At 39.2% G+C, this 23,440-nt stretch overlaps 1 protein-coding gene across 4 annotated transcripts in view; it reads right to left on the bottom strand.

The window, feature by feature from the left end:
* Positions 1-23,440, bottom strand: part of MYO5C (myosin VC) — a 30,942-nt gene continuing 7,502 nt past the window's right edge. For 2 of the 4 annotated variants that reach the window (XM_015291968.4, XM_025154104.3), the window contains exons 10-41: positions 23,000-23,265; positions 22,415-22,496; positions 22,040-22,180; positions 21,649-21,774; positions 21,360-21,443; positions 20,511-20,645; positions 20,074-20,171; positions 18,769-18,855; positions 18,570-18,681; positions 17,710-17,921; positions 16,941-17,106; positions 16,407-16,553; positions 15,610-15,774; positions 15,293-15,386; positions 14,688-14,751; positions 13,489-13,669; positions 12,797-12,890; positions 11,882-11,945; positions 11,720-11,800; positions 11,200-11,380; positions 9,839-9,932; positions 9,163-9,214; positions 8,794-8,959; positions 8,456-8,543; positions 7,651-7,749; positions 6,519-6,673; positions 5,632-5,721; positions 4,430-4,580; positions 3,740-4,022; positions 2,556-2,730; positions 1,990-2,070; positions 1-1,741 (exon numbers count right to left, since the gene is read on the bottom strand). In XM_015291968.4, coding sequence (XP_015147454.2) covers positions 1,589-1,741; positions 1,990-2,070; positions 2,556-2,730; positions 3,740-4,022; positions 4,430-4,580; positions 5,632-5,721; positions 6,519-6,673; positions 7,651-7,749; positions 8,456-8,543; positions 8,794-8,959; positions 9,163-9,214; positions 9,839-9,932; positions 11,200-11,380; positions 11,720-11,800; positions 11,882-11,945; positions 12,797-12,890; positions 13,489-13,669; positions 14,688-14,751; positions 15,293-15,386; positions 15,610-15,774; positions 16,407-16,553; positions 16,941-17,106; positions 17,710-17,921; positions 18,570-18,681; positions 18,769-18,855; positions 20,074-20,171; positions 20,511-20,645; positions 21,360-21,443; positions 21,649-21,774; positions 22,040-22,180; positions 22,415-22,496; positions 23,000-23,265 — 4,167 coding nt within the window. In that variant the 3' untranslated portion in view covers positions 1-1,588. Of the gene's footprint in view, positions 1,742-1,989; positions 2,071-2,555; positions 2,731-3,739; positions 4,023-4,429; positions 4,581-5,549; positions 5,722-6,518; positions 6,674-7,650; positions 7,750-8,455; positions 8,544-8,793; positions 8,960-9,162; positions 9,215-9,838; positions 9,933-11,199; positions 11,381-11,719; positions 11,801-11,881; positions 11,946-12,796; positions 12,891-13,488; positions 13,670-14,687; positions 14,752-15,292; positions 15,387-15,609; positions 15,775-16,406; positions 16,554-16,940; positions 17,107-17,709; positions 17,922-18,569; positions 18,682-18,768; positions 18,856-20,073; positions 20,172-20,510; positions 20,646-21,359; positions 21,444-21,648; positions 21,775-22,039; positions 22,181-22,414; positions 22,497-22,999; positions 23,266-23,440 lie in introns of those variants that run through there. The other 2 variants (XM_015291969.4, XM_025154106.3) reach the window with 2 other exon arrangements.

The raw sequence follows: 23,440 nt of genomic DNA, 5'->3' as shown, positions 1-23,440 counted from the left end.
TGATTTGGAAGCTGCTTTATTTGACAGATAAGAATACCAGCCTACCTACACATCTCAATTTTGGTACAACTTTTATAGCTGTTAAGCAAAACACAAATGTTCCTCCATATATTATTCTTCATGCATCACTGTAGTTATCCCTATGAATACTACACTGTTCATAGTAAATATCAAGGACACAATATAACAAAAATATTCTTCTTTATATTTACAGATTTTAAACACTATGCAATGCAAAAACCAAATGTCTCTTCCTATAATATTTAAATTAACTAAGTTAATTAGAATCCCTTTAATATTTCTAAGCTTTAGTACCGTATTTCCATAACAGCCTAGCCAGAAAACTAGCAGTATGTTCTGAGGAATTTCTAATGACAGCCATGACTGCAGCAAGGTGAATGCTGGTTCTCCAGTTGTTCTGACAGGGTCTGGTATTAAAGAAATTGTTATTCTGTGTGTTCTGCCTACAGGAATAAAGTTGAACAAAACAAAAAGGAGACCACTTCTGTTTTTAAGGATCCTGCAAGTTAAAAAACGCAAGGAATTAAGATTGGTTTATCAGTAATTTCAGACCATAGCAGCTCCTACTCAGTATGTGAACTAGGGGAAGGAAACGAGCGAAAAAGAACGGGAGAAAGACCTGTACATAAGTGCATACTCAGTGTATGTTCCTAAAGACACTGCATAAGAGATGGATGTAAAACAGGACTCCTGTTTTTTTAAATAAATAAGCTTGTAATTTGGATCACAACAGGAATTTTGTATCTGATTTTTCCACTCTGATAACACAGCTGAAATGTGCCTACAAAAGAAGCGCCCAAATTGCTCCCCTGGCTGAAGAGCTGTCTGCTGTGCCCGAACTATAATGCACACAGTCAGCCTGAGTGAGCCAAGCCAGCATTCCTACAAAGACAGTGTGTGTTTATTACAGCAATCCTCTTAGACTGACCTCAGCCCCCCAGGTTCAATGTAGCTATCTGTATTAAAAAAAAAAAAGAACAATAAAATACATAAAGAAGTCCAAACAACTGTAGGAGGACCTCCTATTCCCACCTTTACAGTCTTCTTGTGAACTGTTATAAGCTACTTACTTCATGAAAGGAACAAAGGCATTGAAAGTATAGAAGGATGAATACTACTGTCAAACAAATTCAATACAGCAGAACAACAGAATAATCTTGGGAAAAAAGAAATCTTTTGGTACAGAAAGCAAATCAAGGAAAACTGTACAGAAGTTACATTGATCCCAGCATAACCTTTCCCAGTGACTGTGCTTTAATGTTACTGACAGAGAACCAATGCAGACTTGTCAGATAAATTCTTTCCTCATCAAGTTTGGGCTAAAAAACTGTGTGGAATTACATCCAGCTGATGTCATTATTCATAGGACTGTAAAGAAGAACGACCAACAGTAAAAAACAGAGAAGGAGATCACAAGCTGAAATGATTCTTATTTTTTAAGACTTGACTCTAGGAAAAGTTTTTGATGGCTTAATTCATGGCAAGCTCCCATACCATCCTTCCAGGAAGCATGGAAGTCTACTTGTCCTTATTCAGTCTCAGAGAAAATACCAAAGCACTGCTTTTACTAAACCCTTGTGAGAAAGCCGAGTTTGAAGCTGCTGGGGACTTGTATCGTCTCCAAAGCGTGTGGGGAGGGTGTGAAAGGAAACGTCACTTGAAAGCGGTATTTGGTATCAAGCATCAGCTGTGGTCCATCCTCGCGATTGTTCAGCATAGCCTGAAATTACAGCAGAAAGGGTAAGAAAATAATGTATTCCAATTAAATCAAAAACATTGCTTTTTCTCATTGCAAATCTCGCCTTCATGTAGCGTTAAGGAGACTGCACTCGATCAGTTCCCGATGAAAAGCTGAACAGTGTAGTCATTACTTGACACAAAAGTCAAGTGTAAATATGTAGCTACAAACACAGCATGGAAGAAGTGCCCTGTAACTTGAATATGAAAGAGAAGAGGAGCAGCTCTTACCTGGACTTTGCGAACAAACGACGGAGTCACTCTTTTCTCAAAATCATCTATTGGAGTGTATGAGTTGAGGATCTTAACTATCTGCTCAAATTACAATACACCATTTTAGTATGTTACGAAAAGCAAAGAAAGCATTAAGATGCCACCTTTATTGGTATTTAATTGGACTTTCAGTAAGAAATTTTACAATCAAGTGAGAATTGCGACCTGGCACCTAATTATTTCTTGCATACACGATCACTGCCATGACTCATTTCCAAAGCTGACAGCAGGATCAAGGAGATGTGGAACTGATAAAAGGAAACAACAAAAGCGCCTCTGACAAAGTAAAAAGAAATACTCACTGTGGAATAAAGAAGTGAGGTAGAAGAAGGCAGACAGGTATTCACCACAGAAGCAGTTAAAGCATTAACAGTTGGAAATAAGGAGTTAAAAAAAAGCAAATCTAATAAGTGGTGATGCACAAAGCTGATGAATGCTGTTTTTATCAAATGAAAGGCCAATAACTCTTTGCAGCAAATTGTGTCAGGCGGGTTGGTGCCAGAATAAAACAAATGGTTCATTACCTGCACAGTGGAAAGCGATGTGCAGTGTTCACATATTTCTTTGGCATCATCATCGGTGATCTTTTTGACCTGAAGGAGCCAGGCTGCTTGAGACAGAGGCTCTAAAGTTTCTTTGGCATTGCTGCTTTGAAGATTCTTGTCTTTAAGCCATTCTTCCAAATAGCTGATATTACATCTAGGTTATACCACAAACAGACAACAGAAATGTCAGGTTCCCTCTGTCAAACAAATTACATTGAAGTCTTCTTTAGAAGTAATGTTCCTCTAATGCAGTGTTCATATTGTAGAGTTTAAGTAATAAAAAACACCATACCAGTACATCATAAACATCAAACAATAGTCTGCTGGTTTTTAAGTTTCATCTCTTGTATACTTTAATCCTTTTTATTTATTCACTTCATTTCTTAAAGGGTGCCCAACAGAAAGCAAGTTACTAGTTTAGCTGTTACAGAAGAATCAGGAGAATACCAGTACCTATTAGCACTGGCAACTCTATCGTAGCACTGTATATGTTAAAAATATTATTGTAATCTACTGTATAAGCTTAGTTGTAAAGTAATCTTTAAACATTACTAATCGGGCTAAGATATAAAGGTTAAAGAAGATTTCTTCTAGTAATATTTTGAAATGGGTCAAAATTTGACTGATTTTCTTTCATCGTAGTCTGCAGACTGTCTAATGGAGAAGAACTATGGGTATTTTGCAAAAGCTGTTTGGAAGGTATGCTCTTTGTGACCATAAGATGGATGATGTCTGACCTGGACCATCAAATGGCTCTGTCTCAGTGCTTTCTTTTCTCATGACGGAGCATAAACAACGTAAGTCTGCCTTTGTCTGTCTGCCAGACGAGATGCTGTACCTGCTTACTCTACTAAGAATACTAGTCACCATCATGAGCCAACAAGCATAGGAAGAATGCTAAACATAGGACTGACTTTGAGCTCTCTGCTGATGTTTTCTCCTTCGGTGCTTCAATGGAAAGTACAGTCTGTAGCATGCTAAACACAGAAAGCTCAGCTGATAAGGCAAAGATCTATTTTTTTCCAAAAGAGAGAAAAACAGTTGGCTGCTTCCAACAGAACAGTCACAGGAGATCCAGTGACAAAGAGATAAAGGACTAGGTTACAAAAAACATTAAGAATTCATTCTGAAGCAACTGCTTGCTGAAAGCTTCCTGGCTTTACCTTATCTGCATTCCTTTCCTACAAGAGCACATGTCCTTGCGGAGGAAGAGGCTATTGAGGGTGACCGCTCCAATGAGAAAGAAAAGCTGCTTCACTGCCTGCTTGAGAAGCTCAGGGTCCAGGCCATTCTGGCACATCGTACTATAAAAATAGCTGAGTTGCTGCAGGATGGATGTCATTGTGTACGTATCCGTGTCATCTATACTAGAGGAACGTTTACGGAACCCTGTAGGTTTCAAGCCAGAAATTCCTTGGAGACTTTCATATTCCAGCATACCTGGTACTGAAAGACAACAGAAAATAACTGTAAGACTAACACTCCTATAGCTCCTTCCAGTTCCATTAACTTAATTCTTGAACAGAACATAATTTCATGATATTTTAAATAATACTATATAAATGGAATACCCACAAGGGCTTCTGAAGCACACAAATTTGAAAAAGTAACTTCTATTTTTGTAGAATTTTGGTCTCTTTCAAAGTATTATCCCACACAAGGAAAGTGTTGGAAGGAAAAAGCCCTTTGGGGATATAACATTCACATTTGAAGGTGCAGAAACATGCATGCAGGTACTCATGTATAAATCTACAGGAGGAAGAAGTCAGCTCCGTCCTTTGCCACCATGCATAGGCTTTATACAAGTTCTTCATCAGCTACATTTGTCTCTGATTGGACTTCTGCTGTCTTACCGACCATATGCTGAATGTTGTTCTCCATTACAAGAATGAACTGGTGATAGATCCGAATGGCCAAATCACTGAGAACCTGTCTGTACTCCGAGAGATCAAAATGCTTCAAGCAGTTCTTATTCTGACGAGGGGTGTTGTACTTCATAAATTCCTATGTTACATTGTAAACACAAATATTAGAGATCATATATACATTATACTTATGAACTGGTATTATATACTAATGTATATATTAGAATATATAGAGAGCTCTGTCTCTGGCCAGTTTCAGAATGAGTCAAAGCATCTGCTGACTTCAATGGATGCCTCTAGTTCTGGGCTTCCTCCACTTGTTTTCCAGTCAGTGTTTAAGCTTATCCTGTTCCAAAAGCTTACTAAAGCCAAAAGAAAGGCTTGCACATATTTCAGTGGATTTTGGAGCAAGTCCAAGAATACTTAAACAGAAAATGTAAACTATTTAATTAAAAACAAACAAACAAAAATGTTTAAACACTATTTTCAATGCCTATTATATTGACTTTTCATCAGGAGAATTCAGCTTTCAAAAACATAGACTGGATCCTGACTTACATGAAGTCTTAAGTGTTCATTTCAAAGGCAGGTTAACACTCAAAGTACTGGATTCAGGCTTTTCCCTCTTGTTAGTGTTGAATTACAAAAGACTGTTATTCTTACATTTAAATATTGTTTTCACTGTGCATTACATGTTATCAATAGAACCACGAGGGGGAGTGCTGCTGTTTAGACTGTGCACAGGTACTGTAATTGCAAGTTCTATTTGCTTTAATCCTGAAGAGTATATTCATTCAATTTCATTTGGCCTATATAAGTTAATAAAACACATCAATAAAATACCATACAGTAAGAGTTTGCAATTTAAAAGAACGTTGGATTTCAGGATGAAACTAGCTTAAACAAGCAAGTCCAGCTCACGTTAAACTCATGTACGAGAATTCAGATTACTTAATAGTTATCATATTGTCTTCAACTGACTTCAGCACTTTCATGCTTTGATTTCACTTTATCAGTTGTTCTATACTGTCTTCTTATATGTGTAAAACATGTCACCACTGCAAAGCAATACGCATCCTGAAGGAACGGTGAGCTGGCAAATAATTACCTATTGTCTATCTCTGTCCATTTTCCTTATTGAAGTTTGCCAAAGGTAAAGCAATGAAATTATCTGATGAAATCACTCCTACCTCTTCCCCACTGTACTGCTTCAAACAGTTAAGGAAATAGTATGTATTGGAAAGCCAAAAAGACAACATCTCAAAATCTTCTGAGTTTTCCTGAAAATGATAAAGCAACCTTATTATGGCTTTGTCTCATGAAGTTAATTTCATTTCAAAACTGAAGCTGAAAATCACAGAATTAGCAATAACACCACCTATCTACAGAAGAAGGAACAAATAGCACCTGTAATGTGCAAGCAGTACAAATCATTCTGGGATTTTTTCAGGCTATTGAATATATAGCAAAGACCCCTCTTTAACTCATTAAATACTGTTTAAGTCTATATAAGGGACAGCCTAAATACATCAGTCTGAACCAGTGTTACACATTTCTACCTGTAGCACTGTAGTGTATTGGAGGCCTTCCTGCCAAAGGGTGACCAATGTTCATACAGAAATGAAACTGAACTACGTATAAACACAATTCTAACTTTGTTGAAGCATGTCTTCTTTTTATCAGATATACACGCACAAGCTTTTCTTATGGGTAAAATGTGGTATAAATTTGTGAACGAGATACAAGCATTTCCTACACAACAAATTCAACTGCATAAAGCGTGGTTCATTCCTACCAAGCACACCTGATGTCCTACTGCATCACAAATATACAACAAAGCATTCACATATCTGCATTTGGATAAAGATGTTCACATATTCAGCACAGGAGAACCTCACCTGTAGGCTTCATAGGGATACTACTAATAACACCAAAAGGAGTGCCACTAATAATAACAACTATTTGCTATAGGAATACTAGCAAATGCAAGGATCAGCATTTCCCAGGTACTATGCATGCATCTTATAAACTTGATGTGAAAATCAAAAAGTAAAGTACAGCCAAATATAATTCCTACCTTAACAACTTGTTTGATACCATCAATGGTTACATTTATGAAAGATTTCAGCATGTCAGCATCGTTCAGATAATCTGCATACCTCACACACATGAATAGGATGTGAGCTGGAAGGCCGGGTATCATATTGACTACAACTCCACGTGGCTTTAAATCTGCATGAAGGAGAGACATTGGGTTCATTACATAAGAACACAGAGCTTTCATGTGTCATTCTGAAGAAGACAAGCACCTTTAGGTTCATTTCTTCAGCAATGAGCCACTTGATAATTGTGACAGTGACCAATTGCTCCTTACTGAAAACTTGTATAATAGTATCGCTTGGCTCATGTGGAAGCATTAATTAAGTATTCCAGAAAATTAGGAGAGCGTTGCAGCAAATTCTGGGCTATAGCATGGGCTATGAGAGACAGGATAACTTCAAACACTGGCCTGTATTTAGCTAACTGTAGTAAGGCTCACAGTTTTCTGGCACTGCTAAATGACACACCTGTCTTCACAAATAAGGTAACATTCAAATGTTGAAGTAAGGCTGAAGTAGGTGAGAAGGAAAGGAAGAAGTTATTTCCAAGTAGTAGTTAGTAAGAGTACTGATGTGCATGGAGAAATCGTTGAGTTCCCACAAATGGCAAGCTAATGTAAAAGGCTGGTTTGGCAGTAAGGCTGGCATTGTGAAGGGACTCAGAGGAAGGGCAAAATTCTCTTGCAAGAGGAACACGAAAGTACAGTTCTCATCAGTGAATGAAATGATATGGAAAGGACAGGTAAGATTAAGACAGCACACATGGACAGACACCCAATGACTTACAGCCTTTGTAGATGACTAGGAAGAACGTAAACTGAAGTTCCAAGAGTGCTCCTGAGACTTACAGCTTTATAAGTGAACAAAGAGTAAGGAAAACATTAGAGTCAGAATTATGTAGAGTCAGAGATAAATCACTTTGTATTTGAAGTGATTGGCAGTAGGGAAAAAGCAGTGTAGCATCTCCAAGTTATGTTGGTGGGAAGAGAGTGAGCTAAAGCCAACTTGGAACAAAAATAAAAGATAGGATCTTGCAGTTTTTGTTGTAGTGTTGTGTTCTGTGCCGAATAGCACTGGCGGCCAGTAGAATTCCAAATGTTACTGAAATACCGAGGATCAGATTTTGGACAATCCTTTCTTCATCTTCTCTTTTGTACTCCATCATTCCAATGTACTCTTTGGGCAAAGCTGACACATGAACTTCACCGTCTGTCAAACAGAAAGCAGTATTAACTGCAGGTAAATTACTAAGTCATCGTTCATGTGTTAGAACAAACTATTGGAGAAAAGCAGTTCCTCCATGATAAAGAGCACAGTGCCTGCTCACATGAATGTTAAGTTACAGTTCCAAACATTGAGTTAAACAACATACACATGACTTACATGAATAGTTTCAATGGATTCGGTGGAATTACTTGCATGAATAAGGCAAACAAACAGCAGTGACACACCTCTGCCTCAGTCACTTCTGCTTCCTCCTGAGGAGCATTCCTCAGTAAAGAACTACTTGCTGCATAAGAACTTGGTACAAATTTACTTCCTATCAGTAACCATCTGCCACCTGAATGCCCATGGGAGGACATACTCATCTGCAAAGCTAACATCCTGTTGGCTGAGGGACAGTCTGTGTGAAGGTGTGTATTAACTGCTGCTGACAGAACCTGATGCCTCTGAATTAAACTTTATCATATAGTCTAGGTCCTATGTATTTAGCTATTTAGCTGGAAAAAAAAAATAGAAGAAAGGGTTTTTATAAGATTTCTGTTGATGTTTTCCTGGCACTTTTCCCCGAGGTTTTGTATCTCTAACCATTCATCAAAGCCTACTTTTTGTTTTGGTAAAACTACCTCCACTGCAGCACAGACCGAACATTCAAAGTTATGAGAAAAGATGATAGAACAACATCTTGCCTTACCTTTTTCAGTAGTCTTGGTAAGAGTTTTGATCTGATCCTCCAATTTCTTTATGATTCTGTCTTTCATGTCTAGTTCTTCTTCCAGGTCCTATAATAATCAAAATCAGTGAGTTCAGAGCAATGGAAATAAAGAAATCCCTTCTAGCGCTACATGTTATCATCACAAAAAGAGCATTGTAACGTATTTTACATTTGGTGGAAGAAACATGAGACCTTTGTACTTTTTTCCTCCCCCAACAAACTGAGAAAACATCCCACCCATATCATAAAATCGTTATTTCTTTCTTTCTATCCTGTATTTCAGGTACAGTTCCTTAACGAGGATCTCATTTCCTCACCATGTTTTCCACAGTAAGCCGAGTTGTTTCTTGCTTCATCTTGCTTTTTACTTCAGCCTGGACTTCATCTTGCTTCAAACCATTGCTCAGCCCTTCCATTTCTTGGGGTATGACATTCAATCTCTCTTTTTCTTTCATGTCTGCTTCGTTCTGAACTTCATTTGTTCTAGAAGTAGACAGGAAGTGTTGTCTTTTACTCTTCTTCTGTTAAAGCACAATCACATCACGCTTACCTGTCATCTGTTGGCTGTACTCGGTGCTACAGGGTGGATCATAAGTTGGATGTGGAACTTCAACTGTGAGTTTATTACTCCCAGCTTATGGCACTTCTTACATTAAGGGAGAGGAGAGGAGAGGGAACCTACTTACCGTCTTAGTGTTCTGTCCCCTTCTGGCTCATGATGCAGCCGATTAGATATCTCTTTAGCAATAGAATGCAAAACAAAAGGAAAACAAGATCACACTTGCTTACTGCTCTGTATTAGTATTTACTAAAACTTTTTCTTAAGCTCATAGCTTTATTTAACAAAATGGAATGATGCTATATAATGTATCAGAAAACTTTCTGATTACTCCACGCAGAAGATTTTATGTGCTAGGGAGCTTTGACACTACCCACTCCTTGCAGTTGGCAGTAAAACCACTTTACTTACACTTTTCAGCAAGCTGAAAAAAATAAGTTGCCTAGGAGGACTCTACAGTGACTAACACTAGGTAGAGAGATACAGAATCCTCAGCAACTTATGTTTCCCTGAACAGAGAACAACTCTGAAACAAGCAAATTAGCAGGAAGTTTTCCTTCTGTCCCCTACTCTGAATTTTTCACCCCTTGAAATCTATTTCATGGACTACAACTTAAATTCCAGGGCATCTTTTTCTTCACGATGCTTCTTACATTTTACTGGCAAGAAAGCAAGTAAATAGGCAAAGTAGTAATGTTGCTTCAGCTTTTATAAATCTACGTCTATGGAATTCATAACTCAACCATAATTCACCCTTAGCTGTAAGACTGGGGACCACAGTGACACTTTACATGGTACTTTACCTTTCAACTTTGCAGTCTGCTCTTGAAGACGGTTTTCAAGGTCTAATTTTTGATTCTCAAGCTCAGAAACTTGCTGTTTAAGGTCTGGGATCACCTTCCAGAGGAAAAAAAAAGGACATTTTTGTATCTCAGCACCTTTAGTTTGAAACATCTCCAATAGTATCTATGAGATCAGAAGACCTTCAACTGCAAGTAGTTAAATACTGGCAGATATACTGGTGGAGTGCTACTTGCTTGCCCAACTTGTGCAACTTTTCTGGAGGCATTTACTGCTGGGCCATCCTTAAGAATGAAACAGTGAGCTAACTAAATGTCTGAACCAACCCAGTGCTGCCATTTTTACATTCTGCAGTTAAAAGGTAATCACACAATCAATTCTCCCAGCTCAATTAACTTTGGGGGGGGGGGGGGGGGGGGGGGGGAGGAGGAAAATCAGTACGTTATAAAATCATCTTTTAAAACTAACATCACAAGCTCCTTTTCCTTATGTTTTCAATTGCAGTAATTTTGTTCTGAAAATATTTCTATAGCTATACTTCACGTAGCAGGAAAATAACGTGGCATGTACGACCTTCTGGCATAGTAGCACTTCCCTGAGCCAGGTTTCACACAGCACTGATTACCATTTTGACTTTTAAGCCTTGCCTGCGATTTATTAGCAACTTTATGTGGTCAGCTGCCCTCTGGTGGAGAGCACCGCTAAACTACACAAATCCATCACCACTGACATCCCCAGGCATCTGTTTTCACTGACATTAAATCATAGGACTTTTCAACCTGAGAGAAAAGAGAGGCTTCAGACCAAAAGATGCTAATTTCTACCCTTTGACCACGAGGGGAGAAGAGCATACCTAAATCCTGGATTAGCTCGTTGTCGTGGCTTGGCCTCTGACCGAAGTCAAGCAACCACAGAGCTGCCAACTCACCACCACCACCACCCTCCCACCCCAGTGCAAAAAAAAAAGGAGAGAATAGGAAGAGCACAAATGGGAAAGCCTGTGGATCAAGATAAAATTCATTGAATACATGAAGGGAAAAAACAAGCAAACGAAAACCAGCAAGCAGAGCAAAGCCAATCACTCACCCTAAGCACACACAGTCACACCAGTGCTCCAACAGCAGCCACTCGGAAGCCAAACACACTTTGTTTCTTCTTCCCCTACTTCAGTTTTTATAGCAGAGCAAGACGTTACACGGGAAAAAGTTGGTGTGGATGTGCAACCTCAGATGGCCTCATCTGTTTGAGCCATGTAAAGTCAAGACACAGCACCAAGCTCATGAGGGCTTTGTGCCACCAGCAGCTTTGGATTGCACTGCCAGGTAACTGCAACATACTTGGCTTCACTACAACTCCATCTTACCAGGTTTTCTGAAGTCAGCCTGCTAACTTCAAGTCGAATACCATCATTGATGTCATTTTCCTCTCGAAATAGTTTTTGTAGATGATTAATATCTTGGCTAAGATGCTCAACTTTCAAGTTCAAACCTTCAATCTCCTTTTCATAGTTTTCCTTCTGAGTCTGGAAGTGACTTTCCAATACTCTTTTAAAAACAAAAGGAAAAACGACAAATTGCAGATGTAATATGATATTAGTGCAATAAGTCAAGTTTAATACAAATGAAAATGTTCTGTGTTCAACACACAGATGTTCCATTACATCACAGACGCATTAAAGTCATGCATACTGTCTTTGAGGAAATGTCTCCCAGACTGACACATGCATACTTATCTCATTGATTTAGTTAAGCTACTGAGACAATCATAAAAGGTAATGTTGGTTAGGCAGATGTTCAGTATGACACAATCAAGTTACTCATTGATTGTTCTGTTTATCTTCTAGACCACAGCCTGGAGTCCTGAAAACATAAACACTGACCAACCTTGTAGCTTTTTTCAAGCCTTCATAAGCAAACCACAATTCTCCATCTTCATTTAAGTGCTCCAAATCCTCTGTGGACAGCCTAGAACACAAGGCAGAATCAATAGCAGGCAGGTGAACAAAATTCCTTAATTTTTTTGTTAAGGAGAACTCAGTAAATTACCTGCTTCTTACATCTTCAAAATCATAGCTTTCAAGAAGCTGCTTTGTAACTTCTGACATCTTTTCTGAGGAAAAAAAAAAAAAAACAACCATACATATACATTATGAACTCAGTAACTTCCTCCTCACATTTCAAATTACATATAACTATAAAAATCAAACCAACCTGTTCCTGAATCTGTAAGGCTCTTCCCTATTACTCAGTGCTTATTTACCAGCAGAACACAGTGAAGGACGTGGCTGTACTTTTGAACAAGGAAGGAGCACTACTTAGATACACTACCAACACAGCTGCTTTGTATATTGACGTTTGTTGTTGTTTTTTAAACATATCACACTTTCATTCCCAAGTTACTTCTTTCTGTTTCAAATCTAGACAACAGCTACATCTACACAGATGATTTGTCACCTACTGCTGGCTTACCACACTAAACGACCCAGGTTTGCCACGTAAGATATGTTCTCAGTAATGCACAAAGTGCACAACAGCAGTGCTCAGATGAGGTACCCTTTACCAAAGGGCTCCCAGTTCAGCAAGTTATTGATGAGACCTGAGGCTAAAGACAGGCTGAATGAAGGCCAGATAATGTGTTCTTTAAATATTTCTGACACTTTATGAGATACTAAGTTCCATGTGAAGTTCAGACTGCTAGTATTGATCCTTAACAAGGACACCACAGATCCTGGTATTCGGCAATTGCTTCACAAAAACTCACTTGGTTTTTGTTTTGCACCTTGCAAACAAAGCTCTGAATAGAATGAAATCACTACAGGATGGGACATCTTTTCTGAGGGAAAAAAATAGATGTTGTTTTTTGTCAAAGCTAGCCAATATTTGTAAAAATCCCAACACTTTAAACCAGCCAGCTCACAACGTGCTTGGTAGATTCTCTCAATTATCCAGCATGTAGCTTACCCCTCATCTCCCTCTTCTGTGACTGGGCCTGTTTTTCAACATCCAATTTTTGTGTCTGCAGCAGTTCAATTTCCTTTTGCAACTCAGGTATTTTCTGAATCAGACAGAAATTACAGAATGCAATAGAAAGTGAATGAGAAGGGCTAAGTAACAGTTAAATCATAAATTAAGTTATTAATAACAACAAAATCATGAGCCAGAAGACTTTAAATGTGTTTAAAGTGGTTGTTTTTTTAGGCATCATTGCTGAACAATAATTTGATGTGAAAAATCATGTATTTGTGTCATGGATGTGACTCATAGGAAAAAAAAATGTGACTTTACACAAAAACAGTATTTTCACAGTCAGATTATAAACTGTAGTTATGAGAAACAAACATAAGAAATTGATGCCCTCGGGGAAAAAGAAGAAGAAAAAGAAGAAAAAGGTCCACACATTTAAATGTATAAACATTCAGGCACTATCAATTATACCCTTGAAATTTTTATGTGAACAATAACTTATGTTGACTACTACATGAGAAGGATGCAACACAGTGCTGGATCAAATGTGACTTATTGGCTACAGTTCCTTCAAAACTGAGGAGAAAAAACAAAACAAAACAAAACAAAATAATCTATAAATAAAACACCTCCATCGCCTACTTGCTTTACCCAGGAAGGACTCCAAAATGAAGTGAGTCATGCTTTACCTGCACTTGTTTTGTAAGTTGTCCTACTTCCATTTTCAGGTCATCCTGAATGCTCATCTCTTGCTGAATTTGTTGCTGTAGCTGCGTTTTTTCTTCTCTGAGAACCTTTATTTCTCCCTTGAGCGATTCAATTTCCTTTTCGTAGTCTTGTCTCTGGTTCTGGAAGTTTTTCTCAAGTATCCTAAATGAGACAACGAAGCATTCAGAAGAAAAAGAGTGGGCTTTGTTTTTCTTTTAACTCAAAGGATGTGTCTCAGCAAAGGAAACATCAATGAACCATGATGGCTTGAAAATGCTAGGCTAGGTCATCAGAGCCAATCTACAAAATGGATGACAGTGGGATACCAATGTCCCTGGATTTCCCTATGTCCTATTCAGATTTTGGGACTGAATTCAAGACGGGACACTCCACTTAAAGGCTAAAACTCTCATTCTTTGACAGGCCGCCTACTTGAGTAGCTCTCTGCTACATTTATGCCCATGTTAAGCACTAAAGAAAGACACAGCAGAAAGCCCTGCATCTACTGGCCCCTGCTGGAATGGATTGGCTTCCAATGTAATAGAGCTAGTGAGAAATGCAGAAAAACTAACAAAAAAGTTTGATGTCAAACTGAAATCAGACTGAGCTGAAGTCCCATACAGCTTCCAATCCTCAGTAACAGCCACTTATTACACTCTTCAAATTCCTGAGGATGGCACTTATTTGGTACCCAAGGTTCCCCGTCTCGTAAAGTGTTAAATGATAGTGACATACTGCAAAGCATCACACATACGTAGCTAAACAGCATGGTTTTTAACACTACAAATAATATTCCAAAGGGAAGAAGTGGTTTCTCCTCTACGCCTTTAATCTGAAAGGCTTACAGATACTGCCTCTCCTTCAAGCTGAATCTAATATGGTCATCAGCTGCTTTTCTAACCCTGACTGAATACTGAGAATGTATCAGTTCTCAAAGACACAAATAAAGCAAGAAGAGTCTCAAGCCTTCAATATATCTTCCTGCATCTGAGTGACCCACGAGCATGCACTCATCTTCAGTGGCACATAAAGTATGTCAGAACGAGCATCACTGTTCAAGAATGCTGACAGACTCATAAATGATGCAATCATAATTACAGCAGGAAAAAGAAAAGCAAAGATAGAGGGAAAAAAAAACACCAAAACGTTGCTTCAAACAGATGAAATTCTGCTTCCATACATTCTCTGACTTTCTTCCTTTCGTACATCATCGAAGAGCTGTTTGGTGAGGTCATCCATTTTCTCTGTCAAAAAACATTGTGATGTTTCAAAGAACTTCACGCAGTGATGTGCATTTCTTAAAAAAGCATTATCACAAGGAGGAGTTTTCATTTTAATAACAATCCTTAAGGTGAAATTGTCTAAAATATCAAGAACTGCCCCAATAAACCTGGTAAGCCATGCTACGGAACAAAATGCTTCTGAAGCACCAAACTATGATTGCGCTGAAGTACACCTGACTTCACACACTGCTCGCTTCCCATGAAGCTAGATTCTTAAAAACAGCTAATTAAAGGAGGGACAAAGTGCTGCCCTGGAACAGGAAACACAGATAACAGCAAAGCTTTTGCTACTAAAACAACAGGTTTAATTGATGACATTAGCAGCTCTTGCACTGAACATTTTAAACTTGTTTCAGAGAAGAGATGCTTCGATGCAACTTCCAATTGACTGTAAATTAAGCACTTGCACTGTTTTTATTAGACCCAAACTCACTTTAATTTGCTGAAAACCTGACTATACGACTTTCCCTCATTTCTTTGAAATTCCCTTTAGTGACCATACCTTTCATTTCCTCCATTTTCTCTTGCAGCTTTACTTCCAAGGTCTCCTTCTGCTCTCGTAACTCTTTATTCTGACTCTCAAGCTTCAATATTTTCTGTACACACACAGAAAGCAAGCAAAACACAGAAGTTAAGAAAGGAAGAAGAAATTGGTCACAAGGTCTCACATTTATAACAGGAACATATAGACTCCCTCCTGCTACATTGCCCCCTGCAAAGTGTATTTACTTGGTAACACTCACAATCACACATTTGATAAATCCAGCAGATCAAAAACTGAACTAAAACACAAGCACCACCAAGGTAGGGAAAATGTACCTGTTCACTGTCCTCTTTATATTTTTTCCCTTTCTCCTCATAGGTTCTCTTTTGAGCAGCTAACTTTTCAAGCTCTGATTCAAGTTTCTGAATCGTATCCAAGTCATTCATATGAGTTGAAGCCAGGTTAGTCAATCGTTCCAGCAAGCCGTGATTTTCTTTGCTCTGCAATGAGCAAGTCAGGTTAAAATAAAACAGGGAATGCACCACTGAGACTGTTCAATAGCATTCTGTCTTTACATATTCCCCTCAAAAAGTACAGGGGAAAAAACAACAACAAAAACAGCACTATAGTTCAGTCAAACTGTGCTTTTTTGTGTAGAATTCTTCAGGGGCCATGAGCAATATCATCAGTGCTTTGCTTCTGCTCAGCTACAAAGGAAGCGCCTGACCTATTTCTGCTTGCCATTCCAGGTTCATCATGATTATTTCCATCAGGGATTATTTCCATCAGATAGATTAAAGCTACCACCTTAAAGGTAACAGGTATGGCTATCACAAATGAGCTACGAAAGTAACTTAAGACAGAATTCCCCACAGTTATGTTGAACCAGAACAGCATGTAACACACTTCATTCTAATACAAGTAACCTCATGCAGAGATTGGACATTCGTTATGAAACACTAAAGAAGGTTAACTCTTCTTGCTAGCACACCTAACCCCAAATCTCGGTAGCATATGCCTCAAAAATACAAGGAAATCCCAGAAGACTTTTCCTACGTTGGATATAGGAAGAATACAAGTTTCTAAGGACTACATCCTTCACACAAATCATGAAGTGACCGATGACCCTCACCTGCTCTTCTATCTTCTTCTGCAGCCGCTGAACTCGGTACGACAGCTGGATGTTCAGCACAAACCGCCGAACGTTCTGGAACCTGCGCCTGGCCAGCCACGCGCGGGCGTATTTCTGGAGGATCACAGCCTTGTGTTCCTCGAGCATCTTTGGAAGAAAGCATTGACACCTGTCTGTGAGTATGTGCGGCTCAGCTGACGTCAGCTGAAGCGTTCTGTGAATCTACGCACGTTTCTGTGCTCTCAGAAGTACCAAAACAGTGAGATATTCAGACTGCACACGTACCTGAACAACTGCAGCAATCACACTAAATGATCTGCATCAAGTATGAATCAGACAGCTTAACAGCCAGGAGATTTAGATCTCAGCTACCGTGTGTCAGTATTATTGCAATACATGTACAGAAACAAGTAGAAGACAGAAGAATAACACATGCAAGGTAAAGTAGCAGGGATCACTGCCTTTGTCTCCATCTTCCTCTCAGAGTGATTGCTGTTTCCAGCTACTGAGATCAGGTTTTGCAGTAGGCCGTACCTTCCGGTATTTCTTTCTCGCCAGAAATCCTCTGGTGTAAGCCTGGATTGTTACAGCAGCCACATGGATGAGCTGGCAAAGTTTACGGACGAGGTAACCTCGGCAGTACTTCTGAATAATTATAGCTGCCCACGTTTCCTTCAGAGCTCGTGCCGTTATGGCTTGCCTTAATCCAAAAGACAAAAACGTTTGCTTAGGTCAAAGGAGACGTTTTATGCTCATTCCCTCCGCCACACAAATCACACGCACGAAAACAGTCTGGATGACAATGAATACCACGTAGGACTACTTCCTTTTAGTGAAGCACAGAGCCATTAATCTTACTTATGAAAACTAGTGGAACCAGTCTAGAATAACAAAAGCGAGGCTGTGCCAAGGAGGGGGAGCAACCCACCACCTTTCCTATCTTTTCTCACTCGGCATTATTCTCAGGCTGCCCTCCTGAACATCTCAAAGCCTACATACAGCCATCTTCCCCCCCTGTCTGCTCTCTGAATGACTGCTGCGGTTTCTCGGCTGGATGGAAAAAGGCCTCTCAGGAACCTGAGATAGTCTGCCACGGTGCTTTCTTCAAACCAGCCAAACAACGTGAACGTTTTCAAGTTCAGAATTACAATCAAGAGGAAAAAAAAATAAAAATCCACAGTTAGGATTATTTTTACATAACAACCACGCTTCCAAATTCGTGCTGGGCACTTTTGCTGCGTTTGACCTTCCAGACCCCTTCAGGAGTGCCCAAACAACAAGCGATCCTATCAGCCAGCAGTACCGCACGGTCCGCTGCCCGCGGAAGTACTGCTGGATGGTGAGGGCGGCGCGCCTCAAGCACAGGAATCTGCGGCGCTGCAGCCAGCCCCGGACGCTCTTCTGGATCACGACGCACGCGTGTCTCAGTTTGTCCGACCGCAGCTTCTCCAAGTAAGCAACCTGTCCTGCTCTGAAGAAAATCTTCGTTCTCCCAAACTGATACTGGTTGGGATCCTGAAACACAACACAGTAGATTTACTGCATTTTTATTTTTCTAGACAAGACGCTCTATATTCCTTTTATAAAGCGTCTCTTTAGCCAACCTATTCTGAAATGACGTGATCTTGCCAAATAAGCACATCCTCTCTGCTTTCACTATAGACAGGAGTATATGGTGTACATTGTAGGGGGACAAATCCAAAACGCAGGAATGAAACTCAATATAAAATATCCAAACTCACACTCCAGCAGCCTCAGATTCAAGGGAGGATCAGGATTTATCTACGAAAGCAACACCATCCGACTGAATGCAGTTCCTTGAGCTCAATACTACCCTATAGCACATGGTTAGTCTTGAATTGGTGAACTGTGAGAGCAAAACCTCACAGAAGAAGTAACTCTTACACTCAGGCTCTCTGACAAGTGAGCACACAGAGCACAGAGAGGTTAAATCATCTGTCTGAACACGTCGTGACTCAGCATCACAACAAAAGGCTACTGATTACCAGCCTATGTTTGACAAACTGAATCAGGAAAGATAGCAATAAGGGAAATATGTTATCTTTCCTACTTAAGGAGTAGGATACTGCTCTTGAGAAAAGGGCCCTTTTATCAATAACAGATGGTATGTGATGCATAATGGATCGGTGCATGTGCACCAACCTGGATTAGCCGCTGCAAAACAATCTTGCAGATCTGCTTCTTATCATTGACAGAGAGCTCCTGCTGCGTCATAAGGATGCTGTAGCGGCTGAAAAACTCAATGTAAGTCCATCTGAAAAATGGAAAGTTAGCAAATGCAATTCCTTCAGAAACAAAATACACTTTTTTTGAGCTATGGAGACCTGCTGTCAATCCCTACCTGGACGGATAGCTCTGTGCACTGATCCGAATGGTTTCCAAAACACCACATGCACGCAGTTGCTGAGCCACCCTTTTTGAGTCAAACCTAAAAAAGCAGAGTTATGCTTTGTATATGTGCTAAGCTTGCCACACCGTAACAATTATAACAATTCTACTAACTGGATTTCTATTTCTGCCCACAGGACAAAGGGCTCCCTATATTTTGTATGGTATCTTACCTGTTTGCTTTTCTTGGGGTGTAAGAGGGAGTATTTAGGTTTTCTTCCTCAAAAAAGAGGAATAATGTCCTTATTTCTGTTTTATGAAAAGTCCTTTTCCTTTCTATATGAAGCATGACTGTTCATATTACCAGGAGGTCAAGGATCATGTTAAGGCACAGAACATACACAGAAATGAATTTCCTCAGCAGTCTACTGGGAATAACCCTCTCCAGGTACTCCTCAGTGCACCAATTATAAATAAGATAAGATTGGTGTAAGGATATATTGGTTCAAGACTGCCAACAAAAGGCATGGAAAGAGCCTTTCCAACTCTGGACCAAGGTGCACAAAGCACTGTGCTACAGAATCAGTCCATTACTATCAAAGAGATTTCAGTGACTCACAGTTAGTGACATTGTTCTTTCCATGCTTTCCTAGTCTAATTCAGACATACTTTTATATTATCCAAACTGTTTTCCATTTTATTGCTACTACACAAAACAATCAGGTTTCAGTACAGGGACAATAAAACTGTAAGATATTTTTCACGGAGAGATTTTGTCCAATTCCATGGAAATGAGCTAATCCTGCTAAAAATTAATTTAGAAACACATAAACGTTGCCTCTTCCTTCCTGTTCAGATATGTAGAGTATACATAGGTGTGTATTCCACTTGTCAGCGCATTACATTCCAACTAAAAGCTGTATACCTGAAACTAGAGAGCTGCTATGTGCTTGCCCACAGAACCCAACAGCTGCAGCAAGGTCAGCTCCCACTCAGTCAGTGGTTATCAGGTTGAACACAGGAGTTAGGCAAACACAACTATCTAGCATGCAAGGCTGTGCTATAACACTGAAGTAAAATAAACGTGTGTGAAAAAGCCAAAGTTATGTTCAACGCTTCTCATACTTTTTCTGACTTACAAATATTTCTGTGGACAAGAAGAAAACTCATAAAAAAAACTGCAGTAGCTGTTACTCCCCAAAGATTGGGCACTAATCCATACCACACCAGCCAAGAGCAAACCTAAGCATACGGAACACTGTATTTTCACCCCAAACATCACGACAAATACAAAAAGCTCAACAAGTACCACACTTACTCAAAAGGCTGCTTTTCATCATTAGGCTTTATGCATCGCACGTAGTGAGGGGTGGTTGCGTTGAGTGTCTCCATCAGTAGAGACAGAGAACTCCGGAACTAAAAAATACCAGACAACAGTTTTGCTACCGAGATGTTTACAGCTAAGTAAGGAGTCTAATCTTAATTCTTAATTCCTTAATTCTTTGTTAGGTTTCTTTTGGATGGGCACTGAGAAATTTTCTTAGGGTTTTAATCTCAAACACAAGAAACTTTATGTCCTATTGCACCCAACTGTCTCCTACTTTGAAATTAAACTTATACTCAGAGGACCACTGCATTGTCTCTGACTTTTGTACTGAAAATCAGATGCTTCCCAGTGAACAGCAGAATACAGTACCATAGTCTCAAGCTACCCTGAAAGTAGGAGCATCACAGAGCAGCACGTGCTCACAGTACCTTACTGCCAACTGTCATCCGGAGCTGCTTGTTAGGTGACTTGAGGACAGGTCTTGCAGATTTGATGCTTATAGTTGAACTGAAAGGCGAAACAGACACTGGATTGTCTTGAAAGAAGTTTGCACACAGACGAAACTGAAAGTACAGTGAAAGAATCACATTAAGCCACAAAGCAAGAAGAATCAAAGAAACACCTGCTACAATCCTACACCTGCTATGGATCGCTTATGCACTTCACAGACAGCACTTGACAACTGTGAAGCGTGCCTGCAAAGGCCATTTCAGTATAAGCAAACATGAAGAGAAACTCAGAAGCAAACGTATGAAAGCTTTTATCCTCACGCTATTTAATTTAAATTAAGAATATGGGCTTTAGTCAGATTAAGTCAATTTCTTCAACGTGAAAGGAGAAGGGCCTGCAAGCATGTGGGAAGAGACGAGCCCACATAAGACATGTGAAGTTTTCCCTGCCCTGGCATTTCCTTAATCCCTTCTGAGAAACAAACGAAGGCAGCTGTTAATGCTAAGCCACCCATCAAAGCCATATTGAGACTGTGAAAACAAAACCCTGCAGTTAACTGACCTGTTCAGTTTCAAGGATTCCAAAATGCTATCAATAGGAAGATATTAAAAACCCACGCTAACGTAACTAGGAAATGATTGTGGTCTTGATGTTCAATATACACCTCTGAAGAATATTCATTAAAAAAATCAAGATGTCAGCTAATTGATTCAACCTATGAAGAACACATATCCTTTCCTTAGAACAAATCTTTTAAAATCAGACCTGAATTAATTCCACTGACTTCAGATATACAGAAAATTAACCACGACTGATTGAACACAAACCTTGCTCTCTTTCAAGATTTCCATCAAGACTTCATATACTGTATCCCTGTTTTTCTCCAGAAATCCTTCACATTTATATTCTACCTGTGCAAAGACATGAAATCATTAACACCAGCAGCAAATGAACATGGTGGTGTTACCAATAAATTAATAGCAATAAGCACTGAAGGAAGATCACCCAGCAGTTTCAAAGAGGTGTGGTTAATACTTCCCCTGCAAGTTTGTTCCTTTTCTGCATGAGATACTGCTAGAAGTAGGGTGTAATAAAGCTGGCCTCTTTACAGTTTACCTTATCAGCAAAGTGTTGAATGATGAAAGACGTGTTTGACATCCTCGGCTTTTCAAAGAGTGTGTTTTTGTTGACAAAATTATTATATAGCTTTTGAAGCCAGTTTTCATCTGTTCCATGGGGCAACTGTAAAAGCGAGAAGGGAGATACCTTCACAAAGTTCAGCCCAAAGAACCTTCCAAGGAAGGGGATCCCAGTGCATTTCTGCTTAGCCTGTTCCAGTGCCCCACTGACCACACGGTGAGGAGAATGAGCTGCTGAGTCATCTCCTAGCTAAGAACCTACTTTTGGATTCGTGGCGTGCAACTAAAATCACCCAACAGAGGACAAACATTCCTATTCCTTTTGTAGTTTTTATATGAGCTCACACATGCAATCATTTTCACATTACCAAGCACTCTTCATCCAAAAGCTCTAAAATTCCCATCTTGGCTTCAATAAGGTCAATGACAGGCTGGTTGTCGTAAAAGTCTATTAATGTCCATGGGATATCTTCCTTCATATATTCCTCTTGTTCAAGTTTAAATACATGCTAGGTATATGAAAGTTGTGAAAACTTAAGGTTAGAATTAAGGAAACAATACATAAAATTCCTTTTTTTTTCTTATTACTGGATAGTCGTTATTCAGAAATAGCCATTACTCAAATACAAATATCCCAATAGTAACTGCAATCGATAACCTCAGAACTGAAGCAACATAAGACAAAGAACAATAAATGATAATACAGAAAAAATACCCAGAACTATAAAAATAAATGAACATACCAGGTTAAATTGCTGCTGTAGTTTTTCATTGGCATAATTGATGCAAAATTGTTCAAAACTGTTCACATCAAATGTTTCAAAGCTGAAATGTCAAAATAAAAAAGCTGATGCAATTGTATTGAAAACAAAAAGCCTTCACATTCAAATGCAGATTGTAATAATCTGGTAAGAGTTTGGAGCTAATCTAACCATTCTATGGAAATTAAACAGCCATAATCCTAATGAAGGCTGCTAAGGGATTCCAAGGAGATAACTTCCCCAGGAGATAACATTACGGAAGGTGACAGAGCTAAAAAAGAAAAAAATCCAGAGTTAAATCTATAAGAATGAAATTAAAATTTAAATTTAAACCTCACTCATGTGAGATGCTAATATTTATATTGGCTGAACACTCCTACTACTGTGGACGCAAAAGAACTCACATGACTGTGATCTTTTAGTAAATGAAACACTCTGGATTCATTAGCAGCACAAATTAGGAAGCGCCCACAACCCCATGGAAACTGAACCACGTTTAAGTTACAGGATAGTGACTTTATAGAAGCTTAACTAACTTAATAAATTTGATTCTAGGAACATTCTTACCCATAAATATCCAGAACACCAATAAAAGTATGTTGCTTGCCAGAGAACTGCAAAGCTTGGTTAATTCTTTCCACAATGAAGTCGAACAAATGAGAGTAGATCTTCTTTGCCAAAGCATCCCTTGCATTAAGAGCCTGAGGTTTTGTCATTGGCTTTATTACGGTCTCTGAAGTAGTGATAATCTTTCGGTGGCACAACCACTGTGCCATTTTGTCACTGTTTAATTCCAGAAGCTCACAGAATATATTGAGATGATTGTCTTCCAGCTTTACAGAAGATAATAGATATTATTACATTTAATGCCTTAAATGTTGTCTAAACAGGGAAATCCTGGCACTACCGACATCAATACACAGGTTTTATTTTCTGTTCACTTAGCCTGGCAAAATACTGATAAGAGTTAAACCAAGTGAGAGTGGACTGAGAGTGATGGTAAAGCCT

Source organism: Gallus gallus, chromosome 10 (assembly GCF_016699485.2).
Source record: "Gallus gallus isolate bGalGal1 chromosome 10, bGalGal1.mat.broiler.GRCg7b, whole genome shotgun sequence".
NCBI classification, from domain to species: Eukaryota; Metazoa; Chordata; class Aves; order Galliformes; family Phasianidae; genus Gallus; species Gallus gallus.
This window is presented reverse-complemented; position numbering and strand designations above follow the sequence as displayed.